Below are 17,767 nucleotides of genomic sequence, written 5' to 3'. Positions count from 1 at the left end.
TTCCTCATCGAGGCTACACTACTTCAGCCGTTACTTTTCTCCAGCAGTAGCTTTATAGTGTCTTTTTCAAAGCATCCACTTTGAGAGATGTTTCATGATGCGCAGGGGATGCAGCGGAATCGATTCACTCCTTTGAACGCAAATGACTGAATTCATCTGAACCCAGTTCAGAAAGGTTTCTGAGATTAAACAATTATTTTTGCCTAACTTTTTTTGTTTGTTTTTTTGTAACGAATCTAAACTAAATAATCAAAATAATTAACAAAAGAATAAAATGATTGCCTTTTGAAGTCGTGCTGTTTATACAGTTCTTAAACTTTGCTTCTTCGGACTTTGCTGCAGTTTATTGTTGCCTAACCCGTACAGACTGATTTATAGACTCCTCCTTATTAAGCGCTGGTCTTGGACGCACGGGAGCGACGCGCTCGGTGTCTCGCATCGCTTTGGGGAAACCGGGACTACGGCGCAACATGTATCCAGCGCGGCGCGGGCGAACGCGTGCTGCGGACTCAAAGACGTGTCGGAGCATCATGTCAAGGCGCGCGTTAACTCTGAAGTGGAGCGCCGGATGGATTCTAATGTTTTCATTTATCAATAACACTTGCGCGCAAGGTAAGCGTCTCCGGTCTTATAGTGGCCCCTGAGACTCCGAGCTCACGAGTCAGTGATGTGTGGGATCTATAGAAAGAATCCTTACTGAATGCTAATGGAATTCCTGTCATAATTTGGAACCAATTCTAACGGGATCAAACATGAATCCTGTTAGAATCAAAAAAGAGCATACTGGTTAAGCTGAAATCTCCAGATTGTTTTCAAGATTTCAATTTATTCAGACCTTAAGGTCCCTTCTAAATTATGATAGCATTATTGTTATTATTATTCCTTTGGGAATAAAGCAATCATTGTTTAATAATGAAATTTGTAGTATGATATTTGCTGCTATGAATTTGTAGGTGATAACCCGGCAGATGTGATTGAACTAATACCCTGTGGTCTCTAGCTCTGGCCAACATGTCCAATCACTTGTAGTACAATCCCATGGGATGGAGAGATCACAGGCACCCAGCATCACTGCATATTACAGTTCACGTATGTTAGTTGCTACTACCACACTTACACAATGGGTAAAGTTTGAAAAGAGAGGTCTGTTCAGAGAGCAAAACATTTATCTCAGCTCATTTGTGATCAGATTGTAGAAAAATGACATAAATGCGTAAATACAATGATGGATGCAAGCTTTTTTTGTTGTGTGTCTAGCTGAAAGAAAATTCAATTCAATTGTCATTTCAATTACTATGCTGTCTTGCCTATTTGGTTGGCGGAAATACAATGAACCTGCTGATATTTGGCCAATTTGAGATAATTGGCTAAGAACTGTGCACTTTTGTTAGATTAACAGAAATGGTCGTTCCACCATGTCAGTTCTTAAAGTTAAAAATCTACAGAGAGCCTTTTGAAAGTACAATGCACATTATTTATTTATTTTTTGTCATTTTTTACTAAAATAATTAAAATACTTAGAAAATTGATTATTTTAAGTAAACGTTGTAAGTTATTGTAAACAAATTCAGCTGTCTGTTCAGAGAGCAAAACATTTATCTCAGCTCATTTGTGATCAGATTGTAGAAAAATGACATAAATGCCTAAATACAATGATGGATGCAAGCTTTTTTTGTTGTGTGTCTAGCTGAAAGAAAATTCAATTCAATTGTCATTTCAATTACCATGCTGTCTTGCCTATTTGGTTGGCGGAAATACAAAGAACCTGCTGATATTTGGCCAATTTGAGATAATTGGCTAAGAACTGTGCACTTTTGTTAGATTAACAGAAATGGTCGTTCCACCATGTCAGTTCTTAAAGTTAAAAATCTACAGAGAGCCTTTTGAAAGTACAATGCACATTATTTATTTATTTTTGTCATTTTTTACTAAAATAATTAAAATACTTAGAAAATTGATTATTTTAAGTAAACGTTGTAAGTTATTGTAAACAAATTCAGCACCTTAAAAAAATTTAGTAAATTCAATGAATAATTTTTTCAGTGAGCAATTAATGACAATAAATAATGAACATAAATAAAATAAAGCAAATGAGCAAGAGCGATATGTTCATTTAAAATGAAAATGGATTTGTCGAACAACTACATAAACCAACAATATAGTTGCATCAATCTACTATCCATCTCCCAGAGTGTCATACCATCGCTTGTTCGTCCAGTTAGCTTCCGAGGGTATTTTACTTTTTGACAAGGTGTTCTGCTCTGTCCACTGGGTGCATTTCTCATCTATTAGCTGCTGTAAAAATGGCCTCGGCATCCGCAGGCAGATGGCTGATATACAGCCCAGTGATCCATCCTGGTTGACAGATCTTAAAGTACTGGCACTGGTGATTCATTCTCTGTGAAGGGGCATGGATAGGCTGAGGTACATCTGACAATTACAATGCCCTAAGCATCAGAGTGTTAAAAGTGGCATAATCCTTGAGCATGTTGGCCTTTGAACAGGCCACATTGGGGTGTAAAAAAACGTAATCTTATCTAAAAAGTGTTCAGCCGTCCTCTATTATGCATGACACTGTGTTGCTGACACTTATTAGCATCCTGTCATGGAGCGTATGCATACGCTAGCACACTATAGACAAGGTCTGTCCAATGTTTGTTTAGCGCTGAGGGCAGCTTTGTTTTTTCTCGTATTGATCAGATCCCTGTTTTCATCCGTAAGTGTACTTTCAATGCCCTTGGACAGCTTTAAGGGAGCTTAGCGGTGACTAAAAGGAAACCCAGCACTTTGGTCAATGGGTAGAAAAAGCTCTTTGAACCCTTTTCACCTCAAGTCTTTCTCTGGTGATCAATTGCTCTGCTCCACTTGAAGCTGCCAGACTTTGCAGCCCTGAGCGACCAAATGGGTACCTGTCACAGAGGGTGGCAAGAAGAAGCAGCAGCAAGTCGGAGGCTCTTTCTTTCACGGAGGGTGGCATTAACCACCATCGGGGAGCGACGAGCCTCTGATGCCCAACGTTCCCCCCACGGGGCCTCTGTATTTGTTCTGAAGCTTCCTGCTAATGAGTATCAGCGTGACTGGCGTGCAGGGTATGGCAGAATGGGATCAGTCATCCTTGCGGATGGTGGGGAACATTCCATAAATTAGGAGGGCTCAGAAGCTGAAGAGGTCTCTGGGGACGCAGAGGTGTCATGTGCTTGTTTTTTTCCATCCAAAGGCTGAATATGTTTCTCATGCTGCGTTTAATAGCGATCCGGGCTCTAATTCCACAGGGATACCTGATAGAGTCCACTAAAAGAGACGGCTCCAACAGAGTGACACTTATTTTGCACTCATTGAAAATCAGAAACCCCCTTCGTGAGGCTGACTGCCTTTGGAGAGTGCTACCATTAAACCAGTGCACAAATGCCTTACAAACTCTTGAAGAAAAGCACAGATATGCCTCTGAACATTTGTGTGTGTGTGTCTGGACAGTTTCTTCCTTGGATTTTGAACTAATCCCGACTGTCCTATTGCATTTTCGAAACAATGTCTTAGTGGCACTTTGTTGCCTCATATGACAGCTGTCAGCCATCTTTAAATCTTCTGATTATATTTGATAATCCTCCATGCGTACAAAAATGAATTCGGGTGGAATCCACATCTTTATGCGATTAAAACTGCCTGCTCTGTTATTTAAGCGGGATAGCGCGTGCGTGCAGGCATATGTCAAGACGTCAACCGCATTTCATTCACACAAGTGAAGGGAATCTGACCCATTTGCCTTAAAAGCTCCAGGAAATTTGAGCCACAGTTGTGGTAGTTTAAATATGCCGCCATGTGGATGTTTCCCTCCTTTGGGGGCACCAGTAAAAGCTTGTTCCCATATGAACACATGGGACTCGTGCGCTGTTTTCTGATGTCCCAGATGGGCCATAATGAGCATGGAAGACCGCAGCTCCCTAGATGCCCTGTCATAATTATGTGCCCGTGCACCAGTTGCGGCATATTTATCTGTACGCGCTGTGACACTTATTTAATTAAACGTCTTCGAAGCAAGGTCCCGGCATGGCAACAGATGTCTCGTGAATTTTTGACAAAACACTCAGCGTTTTCTGCGAGCCCTAGCTGCGACAGCCCCAGCGTAAGGCCCTTCGGTGAAACAGACTGACAGCCCAGTTCCTGCAATCCCACACCGTCTAACGCAGTAGCTCGTCCTCGTTCCTCACCATTGCAGTCTGCTGATGTTTATTCATACAGCCAGTAGACTGAGGAATGAATAAAAGGCTCAAAATGAGGCACGTCGACCTCTGAAAGGCTCCGTCTGTTTTTTCATTACTGGATGTCAAACTTTTCCTCTTATCAGAGCCTGGTGGCTCACGTTAATCTGCCTCGAGACCAAATGCGATTGTAGCCTAATATTAGAGAACCTGTAGACTGACTGTACGGAGCCTGTATCTCGCTCCAGGAGGCTTTTAAACGGACTCGTTCGAGCGGTAAAACTGTTTGGATAGTGCAGAATGGAAATATAATCAGATAAGTTTAGACTTTAGGGCCCCTGCCTAGTAATTGCAGTGAGCCTGAGGGGGTATGACTGTCAGTGTTTGTGTGAGGCCAACGAGAGTCAGATCTAGCAATGCAACCATGAAATGCCGGCTCCTAATGCAGTCCCCGAGGAGATCCGACTGCTTGCAATCCATTCGCTGCGAGCGCTCGAAAGAACCCGTTTCATTATTCTGCCGCAAATGAAAGTCTTTTTATATTACGCCACTGGAATGGCATTGTTATCGGGTTTGATTCTGTCTCAATAGTCTGTTGGCGCAGACAAGGATTAATGCATGAAGCTTTTTAAAATTCTGTGTTAAACCGAATCCTGTGAATTTCTGCAAATATCATTTGGCTCCGGAATCTCAGGCTGGCTCCAATCAGTAAGGAAGCAGTTTCTGTCGACGACCAGCTGCTGGAAGCTGCTCGCCTGATGATGATAATGAGAACCCTTCAGTTTTGTAATCGGCTGCTCTCTTAATATTGCTACAGTGTTCAGTTTTACAACAACTTTATTTATGTCGAGAACATATAAGTGTTTGTTCACTATCACTATGGCAAAGTGATTAACTCATGGCTTCAGTATGTATCACATCCATTCATAGCACGGCACTTGATGGTAGATGCTGGTTGTGTAGGTTGAAAGTTGATGCTGTGTATGAGGATTGATCTACTGGAGCTGAAGATGAGTTACAGTTTGTGTTGTTGAGGGATATTTCACGCCATTGACAAGACTATCACTTCATATGTTGTGCTTTGAATGCTTGACTCCATTGTGGGATGTTGATGTCAAGACGTCATTGTTCGAAAAGCTTGGTTTCTAGTGTACCCATTCAAAACATATTTTCCACTGTTCTCTTCCTAGTCAAATGAATATGAATAATCACAATTTACTTAAGTGCTGTGTTTGGCAGGCTGATAAATTGTTTGCTTTTGGCACAAAATTGCCTTTGAACTTAAAATTTAAAGTTATTTAAAATAAAAATTATTATAATTGGATCTGGTTTCATTTTGATCATAAACATACATTAAAAGTGTTTTCGCAAATTTTTTTAAATGTACAGCTACATTATTTGTGAAGCTAAATACAAAACTTTCCATGAACATCACAATTTGTTTTTTTGTAGTACAGATGTGTGACAGTACATTAACTTAAAGAAAATTTTAAACCACTGTTATTTTGGGTGTATAAAATGGCCACACTTTAGTTTAGGGACCAATTCTCACTAACTACGTCTTTTGCCTCAATAAACTCCTAATGTTCTGCCTATTAATAGTTAGGAAGGTAGTTCTGAAGTTTAGGTATGGGGTTGGGGTAACACTTTAGTTTCGGGACCAATTACTTACTTATTAACATGCATATTACGGTACTAGCATATTACTAGCATATGCACACATTAATGCCTTATTCTGCGTGACCATATTTTAAATCCCTTAATCCTACCCCATACCTAAACTTAACAACTACCTTACTGACTATTAATAAACAGCAGTTTAGGAGTTTATTGAGGCAAAAATCATAGTTAATAGTTAGTTAATCATGAGAACTGGTCCCCACATATTTATACCATATATGGATACACACGCACACACACACACACTTAGTGTGTGTTTGTATGGCAAGTGCATTGGACATAGAGAATATTACAAAGAGCGAAGAAAATATGGCTGATGAAGGTCACAAACATGACAGGCTGTTTCAATAAACATTTCATATTTCTTGCAATTTACAGCAGCATGCAGGATTTTTCTCTCTTAGACAATTTTTTTTAATTTAATTTTGTACTGCAACAACATGACCTAAAGGCAACCAAAATACAACATTGTGAAATGTTGTTGAAACGTTTTGTCCTTGCTGGGATGCCAGCCACAATATCATTCAATTTGATGTAATATTGAATGATAACATACAACACTGACCCTGTTTACTCTCTTAACCCTTGTGTTGTGCTAAAAATCCTTCATCTAATTTGGTGTTCCCGGTGAAAAACGACCAGCCTTTTATCCTGTTTTTGAGTGAAAAAAAAAACAATATTTAGTCAAAAACAGATGTGCATAAGCTCAAGTGATCAATCAGTTCCAAAAAGAAATACAAAATCTGTGATAATTTAAAGAAAACAAGTCAAAACGTCTGAATCCAATATTTGCTAATAATATAGCATAACAAGAAATGTATGAGCACTTTTTTGTAGGCTGGTAATTTTTAATAAGTGTATCAAGATGCAAAAAAAAATAAATAAAAATCCCAAAACCAATATTTTTGAGAGGTTGTTATACCCTGTGTGAACAAAATCAGTAGGTTTTAGTCCAATGCGCTAACATTGTAACATTTGTTTGCATATTCTTTATACAAAATCTAACGACGCCTTTGAAATGCGTTTCCGTTCTGTTGACGTAATCAAAACCGTGTGGGATTAAAAGAACCAATGAACCAATAAGTTTTCTCTTTTCTGGATAAGGCTTTGTTTTGCACCTGAGCTCAAATCAATCTACAAACCAAAACAAGCTGTAATAGAATATTTACAATTCTATTTCACAGGCAGATCATTTGATATTTAAGGTGGGTGGAAACAGAAGCTGAATGCTGTAAGATTGAATGCTTGATGAGAGGGATGTCAATAATGAAATTCCTGCTTTTGGAGGAAACGTATTACTTCAGGGCTAGTTTAAATAAAAGCTTGAGTGAATTTGGTTTTCAATTTCTGGTTGTTTACTGCAACAGAGAGCGGAAAATGCCGGTGGTATAATAGGCTTAATAAACGTTCTGCATGTGCATTTCCTTCGAGATAATTTGTTAAGAAATTCAGGGCAAATTTTGCACAAGTCAAAGTGGAAAAGGTTGGCATGTGTGTCCTTATAAAGTCTTTATGTAGAGAAGGTTGTTTCTGAATAGGCGCAATGCACAGTGATCGTCTTTTGAAGAGACCTTGGCCACTGACATGCTCAGCATTGAAATGAAATTAGCAGGTCTTTCAAAGCGATCTCGTCATGGCAGAATTGCTTTGGAAAGGAGAAAATGTGATGAAATTCTGACAAAGTGTCATTTTTCTGCTGCATACAAGCTTGTTTCAAGCCTCTGGGCTGTTCAGTGTAAACATTTAAACAACAGAAAGCTTGACTGAACGGAAACAGCAGCTAGAAACAAAAATAAGTTTTCTCTTTTCTGGATAAGGCTTTGTTTTGCACCTGAGCTCAAATCAATCTACAAACCAAAACAAGCTGTAATAGAATATTTACAATTCTATTTCACAGGCAGATCATTTGATATTTAAGGTGGGTGGAAACAGAAGCTGAATGCTGTAAGATTGAATGCTTGATGAGAGGGATGTCAATAATGAAATTCCTGCTTTTGGAGGAAACGTATTACTTCAGGGCTAGTTTAAATAAAAGATCATCAGCTTGAGTGAATTTGGTTTTCAATTTCTGGTTGTTTACTGCAACAGAGAGCGGAAAATGCCGGTTTTATAATAGGCTTAATAAACGTTCTGCATGTGCATTTCCTTCGAGATAATTTGTTATGAAATTCAGGGCAAATTTTGCACAAGTCAAAGTGGAAAAGGTTGGCATGTGTGTCCTTATAAAGTCTTTATGTAGAGAAGGTTGTTTCTGAATAGGCGCAATGCACAGTGATCATCTTCTGAAGAGACCTTGGCCACTGACATGCTCAGCATTGAAATGAAATTAGCAGGTCTTTCAAAGTGATCTCGTCATGGCAGAATTGCTTTGGAAAGGAGAAAATGTGATGAAATTCTGACAAAGTGTCATTTTTCTGCTGCATACAAGCTTGTTTAAAGCCTCTGGGCTGTTCAGTGTAAACATTTAAACAACAGAAAGCTTGACTGAACGGAAACAGCAGCTAGAAACAAAGCCCTCTACATCTTTTCCCTTATTCAGCGTCATCCTCCTGGGAAACTGGGAGTGCATTCTTGTGTTGTGAATAAAATAGCAAAGTGGCAACACGACCGTATGATAGAGACATTGATAGAAAGATTGAAAAGGGGGGAGGCGGAGGGGGAGAGGAAAGCAAAGGAGATGCAAGCCTCGTTTTATTCTGAAAAGCTCCAGCGCTATGAACCCATTTATGTGCACAAAAGACTGAGCTTTGTTGTTCTGTGCTCAAAAAAGGTGCTCAAACCAAGCCCGGCCAATCATAACATGGATCATTTTACCCATAAAACCCATAAAACAATCTTTTGCTCTCTGTTCGTCAGAGCTCTTTCTCTTGGTAACACAAAAAGCTGTCAACACAGAGCGGTGCTGCAAACCATTTTGAGTAGTCTTTTACAGATTTCAGGGATTTCGCCTTAAAGACCCTGTGTAATTGGAGTTTAGGAGTCTGTCAGCTTTGAAGGCGTCTACACTGTAAATGTTAATGTACTCTTAGTTTACAAAACAAACCTTTAGTAGATAGTTTGGTTTGGTCCCTTGCTCAAGGGCACCTCAGTCGTGGTATTGAAGGAGGGAGAGAGCACTGTACATAGACTCCCCCCACCTACAATCCCTGCTGGTACGAGACTCGAACCCACAACCTTTGGGTTATGAGTCCAACTCTCTAACCATTAGGCCACGACTTCCCATAAAGTTGTAGCATTACAAGAATAAAGTCGAAGGATTATGAAAATGAAGTTGTAACGGAAGTAACATCAAAGGGACATTCTAAAATGTTCTGACATTTTAATTTTATTTTCATAATTTTATGACTTTAAATTTATAATCTTGCCTCAAAATGTTACAATTATAATTTTGAAATGTGTTGCCCAAATGTAATTCCATATATACAGTTAAGATACATATTAAGTATTATACACAAACATTGCAGTTGGCAGGAGCTCGACTGTTTTCTGAGAGAAGCGGTACCGCTGTATCTTTCTTTTATAAATCTGATAAAACTATAAAGACTCTAAAGATATAAAGGATGCAATACTACTCTATAGATACTCAAGATTAACACGAGATTGGCAGAAACGGTGTTATGTCCCCTAGTATTTTTTTTTTTACAACATTTTATTTTTGTTTGTATAAAATTATTCTGTATTTGCAATTAAAATGTTACTTTAAAATGTAATTTTTCCAGTTGCAGTTACTAATAATTTTGGGAAAATCTAAATATGTGAACCACAGTCTATCTGTCTATCTATCTATCTATCTATCTATCTATCTATCTATCTATCTATCTATCTATCTATCTATCCATCTATCCATCTATCCATCTATCCATCCATCCATCCATCCATCCATCCATCCATCCATCCATCCATCCATCCAGTATGGTTTCTGAAATGTTTTTAATGTAGAACAATAAACAACTGGAATTCAGTGATTTTTTTATAATTGCTTCAAATTTTTTGTCAGAATGCTATTATAAATCTGAATGTCTGTCAGCAAATGATTCTTTTTGCCCTTAGCAAAGGTGTAATTTGATGGAGCCCTTTGATATGTCCTTAACCACAATTTGGACTTTAATCGGATAAGGGTCACTATAAAATGACCTATTTTGGATCCTGAGTGCAGATCCACAATCTCCTGAAGACCTTCCTCTGAGCCCTCACCATAAGTGACAGGAAGATATTTCTGAAAGCGCGGCACACCCATCGTGACTGTGGATGGAAATGTTTCAGATTGTGAAGTTGTCTCCTGTCCCATCACCCCCCTCCTCCCCAGCACTCTTCCCTCCATCCTTTGGCAGTCGGCCTGGACGTTTGCCTGGCTGGGAGCCCCTGGCTGCATCTCAATGCCTTGTGCTGGGTATTGATTAGGACAAACGCTGAGCTCTCCCCACCAGCACAGACTCAGCGCGTGCGTGAATGTGTGGCTGTTTGATGTCACTTGTGTTTCTCTCTCTTCCTTTCCTTCTTATTTCGCTGTTTTCCATCTCGTTTGCGCTTCTTCAAATGCTAGCGACGTAGCGAGCGACCCTGCAGCCGTCTCGTGCGCTTGATGTTTCTTTGCATCGCACCTTCCTTGCAAAACAAATTGACTGCTGCTTTGAGGTGGAAGCTCACAAGCCCCTGGTGTGTTTCTGAAACTGGTATGTGTGTTCACGTATATGCGTGAGTGTACTTGTACAAGGCATGCAAAAAATATATAAATGTTGATTCGCTGTTCACAATCACTACACAATATCTTCCCCTCACAGATTCTGTATTTATCACGTATAGTTAGTCATGGCATTAAAAGGAGAAAGTTCACCCAAAAAAGAAAATTCTGTCACTATTTACTCATTCACATGTTGTTCTAAACCCACATGCTGTTCGGTGGAACTCAAAAGGAGAAATTTTGAATTTTCAAGCAGTTCATTTGCATACAACAAGATTACATACTATATGTGGCAAGCTCCAAAAATCAACAAAAAATATTTAAAAAGTAGCCCATATGACACTAAAATTCAGTCAGACCGATCTGAACAGACCGAATTTCACCCATAATTTTCCTTTCTTGTCCACAAAGTTCACTTCACAAAGTTGATACTAATACTAGTGAATGTTTCAATACCTATTTCAATGCACAATAATATGCTGTTGAACACACTCCTTTAATTGAAAATGTTTAGTATTAATATAAATATTATCCATTTAAATTTAGAACAGTGACTTTTAGCCTTCAAGTATTTCTAATTAAATAAACATTGAACATTAAACCTAAAAAATTATAAAAAATAATTATTCAAGTCAGTATAGTCTTCACTGCATGATCATTAATTAAAACATGAATTAATAATGATTCTTTAAATTAGAGGACTGATTAAAGCTACTAAAGATATCCATCCTTTTCTTAACAGTATTGTTGCTTAATTAATATTGATGGCAGAATAAACAGCAGCACGTCTGTTAGGCTGCATATACAATACGTTTTTTTGGTACTTTTGATGTCACTGATTTAAAATATAGAAATAATTTGCTACGTGGGCTACTTTAATGGTTCGCATTGTTTTGAGGGGGGTTTATAGTCACTGTGAAGTTTAATTAAAACAGAGCTGTGTAAAGATTATCCAAAATATCTGGGTAAAAAAATAACGACAGAGTGGAATACCAATTTTATGATTATTTTATATGCTTTTATAAAATAGTCTATTTATTTTGTAATATACAATGATTGATCTTCTCAAGCTGCCAATGAGTTGCCCTGGGAAATGACATTTGGTTTTGTTTTCCTCTGCTAGGCTATAATTATGAGTGTCTTACAAACTGACCAATCTAATGTGTTAATGGATTAGCAGCATTTAATTTGGACTGTTGTTATTACAATGAGGTACAAGACCCAAGAAAAGTCAATTCTTTCACCGCCTGTGCCCTGAATGATTCAGTGAGGGTTAGTGAAGCTAGTGAGGTTAAATGGAAAAACTGCAGCGCATTGCTATTTGCTCCTCTTGCAGTAATGAATACTAACAGAGATACAAGATATTGTGTGCGGATATTTATTTTCATTTCAAAGCGGGCAAGAAAGCGGACTCTAGTCTTTAGTCTTTATTGCCGTGATACATATAAACCGTTTCAAAAACATGTACGCTAAATTCTCGACAGACGCAGATTATCATGCGGCCACACGCCGATGCTAAATTGCCTCTCAGATTTTTTGTATAAAGCATCGCTTCTGAGCTCAGTCTTGAAATGTTTCCAGAAGTGTTAGTGTTTCCAGTATCAAGCGGACTGTATTTACCATGTCCACCATTAGAATCAATTCTGGTCAATGGAGAAGTATGTTTGAAAGAAAGATGCTCTTTGTACAATAAATCCCTGTCATGTTGGTATCTGTTTATTATGAGGTCATTCAAAGGAAAAGAAAACACATTTGAAAGACAGTGAGAGATGAAAAGAGAAAGCGATACCAAGTGAGTGCACTGGAGAACAGATATTGATGCGGTATACAGTAGTGCACATCTCAAATTCAACCTTGATCCCATATAGCTCAGAAAGCCTGTTTGTGTTTGGCTCTGTGTTCATTTGACGAGGGTTGTCGCCGTACCAAAATTTCAGTTGGTACCAATCCCAGTGAAATTTCACAGTTCTGCATACTCATTTCAGTACCACACCAACAACAGAACAATTATGAACACATTCTTTTTCATTATTAATGTTAGTAATAACAAATGAAAACACTGACATTTAGCCTTCAGGTTTTTCTCAGATAAGAAAACAAGTCGTTTTAAAATAAAGAACAAAGAATCACATTTGATGCAATAAAAGAAAAAACTGCAATAGAACAAAATCAATTAAAGAATAAACAGTGCTTGAAGTTTCTCAGTTATTCAGTTAAACATTTCATGTATTCAATTACATATTCAGAAATATAAAAAAAGTACAAAAGTTTTCATTAGAATTATTAGTATAGTCTTTACTACTGCATGATTATCAAAAACAGTTGACTGTCAGTCAACTCTCAGGTACCTGATCAATTCTATCTATCTATCTATCTATCTATCTATCTATCTATCTATCTATCTATCTATCTATCTATCTATCTATCTATCTATCTATCTATCTATCTATCTATCTATCTATCTGTCTGTCTGTCTGTCTGTCTGTCTGTCTGTCTGTCTCCATCCATCCATCCATCTTGAGATTTCTATATTTGAGTGTGATCTTGGAAAACAAATCTATTTGATGTTTCAGTGTTTGTTTCCTTCCTCTAAACTCAGGCTTAGACCAGCATGGATGTCCGTGCTGTTAAGTGCTGTTTTGTGGACAAGGATAACCATCCTGTTCACTTAGTGGGTAAAGATGGTAGACCAGAATTGTCTTTTCAGAGGGCAGTTGATGTTTTGAGTCTTGCTTGTCAAGATAGTTTAAAAGGAGAGGATGATGATGCGCAGTAGTCAAACATTAGTGACCACAGTTTCCCTTCACAGAACATTTTTTAATATATAGTCCTGTTCAAAAGATTCTTTTAAAGGGGTCATATGATGCGATTTCAAGTTTTCCTTTCTCTTTGGAGTGTTACAAGCTGTTTGTGAATAGATAAGATCCCTAAAGTTGCAAAGACTAAAGTCTCAAACCCAAAGAGATATTCTATTTAAAAGTTAAGACTCGTCCACGCCCTCCTAAAACGCCTCGCTTAAACACGCCCCACATGTCTACGTCACTGTGTGGGAAGATTTGCATAACACCGCCCAAATGTTTGTAACTTTGATTCTCGCTGTAGTATTGTTGCTGCTGCCGCCGCCATGTTGTGGAAACGCTGTGTATTTCGTTGTGAAAGCGAAACTACTTTTTTGGTCTTCCAAACGAGGACACAACTAGAAATCAGCGGTTAAGTTGTATTTACAACACTGTTCCAGAACAGTTCAAACCAAATATTCGTGTGTGTGCAACGCATTTTACGGAGGACTGTTTCCTGATCCTGGGAGAGTAGACTACAATGCCGGCTGTTCTGACTCACAAGTATGTTTTCATATTTAAAGCATTTGCTACTGATGATTCAAACGTGAGTTTTGAGCAGTGTAGCATAGCGCTTGTTGTTTGTCGTTTCTCCGATCATAAATGCAGACATGGTTTTATGTTTACGCGGCGTGATACGCAACACAACATGTAAAAAGAAAGTATAAGTCATTATAGTCAGTAATTATGTCCCTACTGGATGCAACAAATGCCTCGTTTATAATGGGTTTTATTGGTTTTGTCTCGTCATGCCAGGACACGGCATCACAGTATCATAAGGGGCGTAACATTTCCGTCACATGCTTGAGGTATTCGGCAAATCACAATGCACTTGATAGCTGGCCAATCAGAGCACACCTCGCTTTTCAGAATGATGAGCTTTGTAAAGAAAGGTGGGGCATAGAGGAGAAACAATAATGTACAGTATGTGGAAAATATTGTGTTTTTTTAACCTTAAACCGCATAAACACATTTCATTACACCAAATACACCAAATAATGTTTTTTTAGCAATCAAAAGTGAAAGTAAAGTTATTTATAATGGTACAGAAGATTTCTGTTTCAAATAAATACTGTTCTTTTGAAAAATATCTGATAATTTTCCATAGAAGTATTAAGCAATGCAACTGTTTTCAACATTGATAATAATAGATGGTTCTTGAGCAGTAAATCAGCATATTAGAATGATTTCCGAAGGATCATGTGACACTGAAGACTGGAGTAATGATGCTGAAAATTCAGCTTTGCATCACAGGAATTTTAAAATATTTATATATATATATATATATATATATATATATATATATACACTCTGAACAGCCTAAACGAGTCGTCAGTAATTCGAATCCTACTTTCGTGATGGCTACACATCATGGGGTAACACATAATGCCCACCTAAGTTCTACATTGTCCAAGCTCAAACAACTTGCCCGCCATCAAACACTTTATCTTGCGTGTGTGGTTAACTTCATGCTGAAAAGATGCTGTGTCCTACACTGTGAAAGTAAATTTGTTTTATTCTCACTTCCGAAAGATGAGGCTGCAAAGAATCAGTGTTTTTTTCCCACTGTAACACAGCAGTACAACCCATAGAACATCTTTTTTGTTTTCTTGTCATTTTACTGACGACTGCTTCTCTAATCTCGGGGAGTTCAACACGGGATTTACAAAATGCTTACTCTTGAAAGATGGCTGGTTTATTTGGACCAGCTGGCTCCACTGAATTACAGCCTGTAAGTATGATAAATAATAGATGTTTATATTTTCTATTGAGCGTTCAAAATATGGTACTATGGCAATGGGCGTATGGTTTCTGATATGCGCTGTACACAGTAGACCAATCACAACAGACTAGGACATCTGACCAATCAGAGCAGAGTAGGCTCAAGGAAAGGAGGGGTTTAGAGAGACTGAATCTTAGAACGACTTTGAACGAATCGTTGGAAAATTACATGATATTAAATGCAGATTTTGAGAATGCATGCGTGTAAACCTATTGTACATAATAGGGGCACTTTATATTGTAGTAATATTTCACAATATTACTGTTATTACTGTATTTTTAAACAAATACATGCAGCCTTGGTAAGCATGTTTTTGTCTGAAGTCAGTGCAGCCTGCGCAATTAAAAAACAAATCATTGTGATTAACATGGTCTTTTAATTAAGTGGGTACCGTTTTTATCGACTGACATCCCTATTAAAAGCAGAAAATTTCAGTGTAGACATCACCATACACTCCATTCTGTGTGATTTATAAGCGTTTTGAAAAGTGGGGACATGGGGTAATGTCCTGAAAAGTCACCTTCTCCTTGTAATACCTATGTCATACCTTTGTCATTATACAAATGTATGTCCTCATTTGTCACAAAAACGCGCACACACACACACACACACACACACACACACACACAAACAAATGAAACGAAACCTCCTGCTCGACAATCCCTCAGTATTAGATTCATCCCTGCTGCAAGCTATTTCATAAATTGATGGGGACAAAATCTGTCATTCCTCTACCTTTCTCACAATCATACCTTTCGGTACAGTCTTTTAAGGACACTGGCATAGTTATGTTGTCCTTACCGCTTAGCTACTTAAGCTCAACTCTATACAGTTAGATTGTTTTCTTGTGAATGAACCTGTAGGACTCCCACTCGCTGTGATGCGCTTTGACAAATACATAGAGGGCACATGAAGGGTCACGAAGGAAAGAAACTGAAGCAAGTTCTCCAGAAGAAACAAAGAGTCGCTAGCTAAAGGGAGAGGCTACTCACGTCTCAGTGAATCAGTGCAGTGCCGGTGATCCGGGTGAAACTGTCATCAGATCTCCGCACTGGTCTGTGGGGGCTCTGGATATAGCGGCATCATGGGGGCTTGTGTCTGAGAAGCATCTTCTTGTCTCTTTGAGCGCGTTGTGAGCCCTGTGAGGACCTATGGGATACATGCACATTACTGTACATTGAGAATCACACGCTCACTCTACAGTGTTTGTTTCCTGCCTTGCCTTCGTGTTGGGGACTTGAGAGATTCATCAAATGCAACAAAAGTAGCGTCTTACCAACAACTGCAACAGGCTTAGTGTTCACTCAAATGTGTAATTTCTGCATCGCTAGCAGCTTCAAGCTGAATTACAAATGTAAAGACAGAGCCCGAAAGAGGAACAGAGTCGCGTGACAGACACAGTGGTGACGCTGGTATGTGTTTGCAGTACACAAGCCACGGTTAAGACAGCTGACTCCACTGTGATGTTACCCCCCTCTCTCTCTCTCTCTTTCTCGCTCTCTCTCTCTCTCACACACACGCAAGGCGTGGCAGAGTCTTAACTTTGATAAAGAATATCTCTTTGGTTTTGAGACTTTAGTCTTTGCAACTTCAGGGATCTTATCTATGCACAATCAGCTTGTAACACCCCAAAGAGAAAGGAAAACTTGAAATCACATCATATGACCCCTTTAAAGGTGTACTGTAAGTTACATCTGTTCATGCATTTCCTGGGAATCAAACCTTTAACCTTAGCATTGTTAGCGCCATGCTTTACTGTTTGGGCTACAGGAATGACTAGTTGTGAAGTCTGTTTTAAATAAGTTCTTTATAATTATGAGTCAACCAGATGCCGACCTGAATCCTGAACGGAATATGTTTCATTATAGAAATATTGCTCACAGTTGATAATTTGAAGATATTCTCCTAGAAAGACTTACCTTCTGGTTCTCCCGCGATCTCATTGGAAGCTGTTCCACGATCTCCCCCGAAACCGGCATCAGACACTCACCCTCAGGACTCAGATAAGAACCCTGGAATCATTCACTCTGTTGACACTCACCTGTCTTAACCTAACCCGTTCCACTCCTCCACATCTTGTCTCAATAAACCATCCTGTCTGTCACTTACCCGTTGTGTCTGGCCTTGCTTTATGACAGAAGACCGGACCAATACAAATACCTCCATGGATCCTCGACCTCCTACTCCCGCAGAAGTCCTGGAGGAGCTGGTAAACGCCCTCCGGGCTTCCCTGCTTCCTCCGACAACCCCCCAATATGCCTCTGCCAGTCCCATGGCCATGCCTGCTTCATACACGGGTGATGCAGCTGAGTGTGGCTGCCTCCTCCTGCAAGTGGCCTTGTTCATCGAGATGCAGCCGCAGAAATTTTCCACCGAACGCACTAAGGTTGCATTCCTGATATCACTTCTTAATGGCAGAGCGCTGTTGTGGGCTAAGGCCATATGGAACGCTAATAGTGCCATAATTAATTAATATGATGCTTTCACTAACCATTTCAAAGAAGTCTTTGGCCACACTGCAGGAGTGCTATCGGTGTCCGACCAGTTACTGCGGCTGAGCCAAGGCACGTCATCCATTCACGACTAC

The 17,767-nt window shown here is 39.0% G+C and overlaps 1 protein-coding gene across 1 annotated transcript in view; it reads left to right on the top strand.

Moving 5' to 3' along the window:
* Positions 1 to 265: 265 nt before the first annotated feature.
* The window catches only part of sdk2a (sidekick cell adhesion molecule 2a), a 149,140-nt gene continuing 131,638 nt past the window's right edge, over positions 266 to 17,767 (top strand). Inside the window, exon 1 of the mRNA XM_016290899.1 lies at positions 266 to 612. Coding sequence (XP_016146385.1) covers positions 471 to 612 — 142 coding nt within the window. The 5' untranslated portion in view covers positions 266 to 470. The remainder of the gene's footprint in view (positions 613 to 17,767) is intronic.

Source organism: Sinocyclocheilus grahami, unplaced genomic scaffold (genome assembly GCF_001515645.1).
Source record: "Sinocyclocheilus grahami isolate Dianchi unplaced genomic scaffold, SAMN03320097.WGS_v1.1 scaffold264.1, whole genome shotgun sequence".
NCBI classification, from domain to species: Eukaryota; Metazoa; Chordata; class Actinopteri; order Cypriniformes; family Cyprinidae; genus Sinocyclocheilus; species Sinocyclocheilus grahami.
Note: the sequence above shows the minus strand (reverse complement) of the source record. Positions and strands in the feature narration are given on the sequence as shown.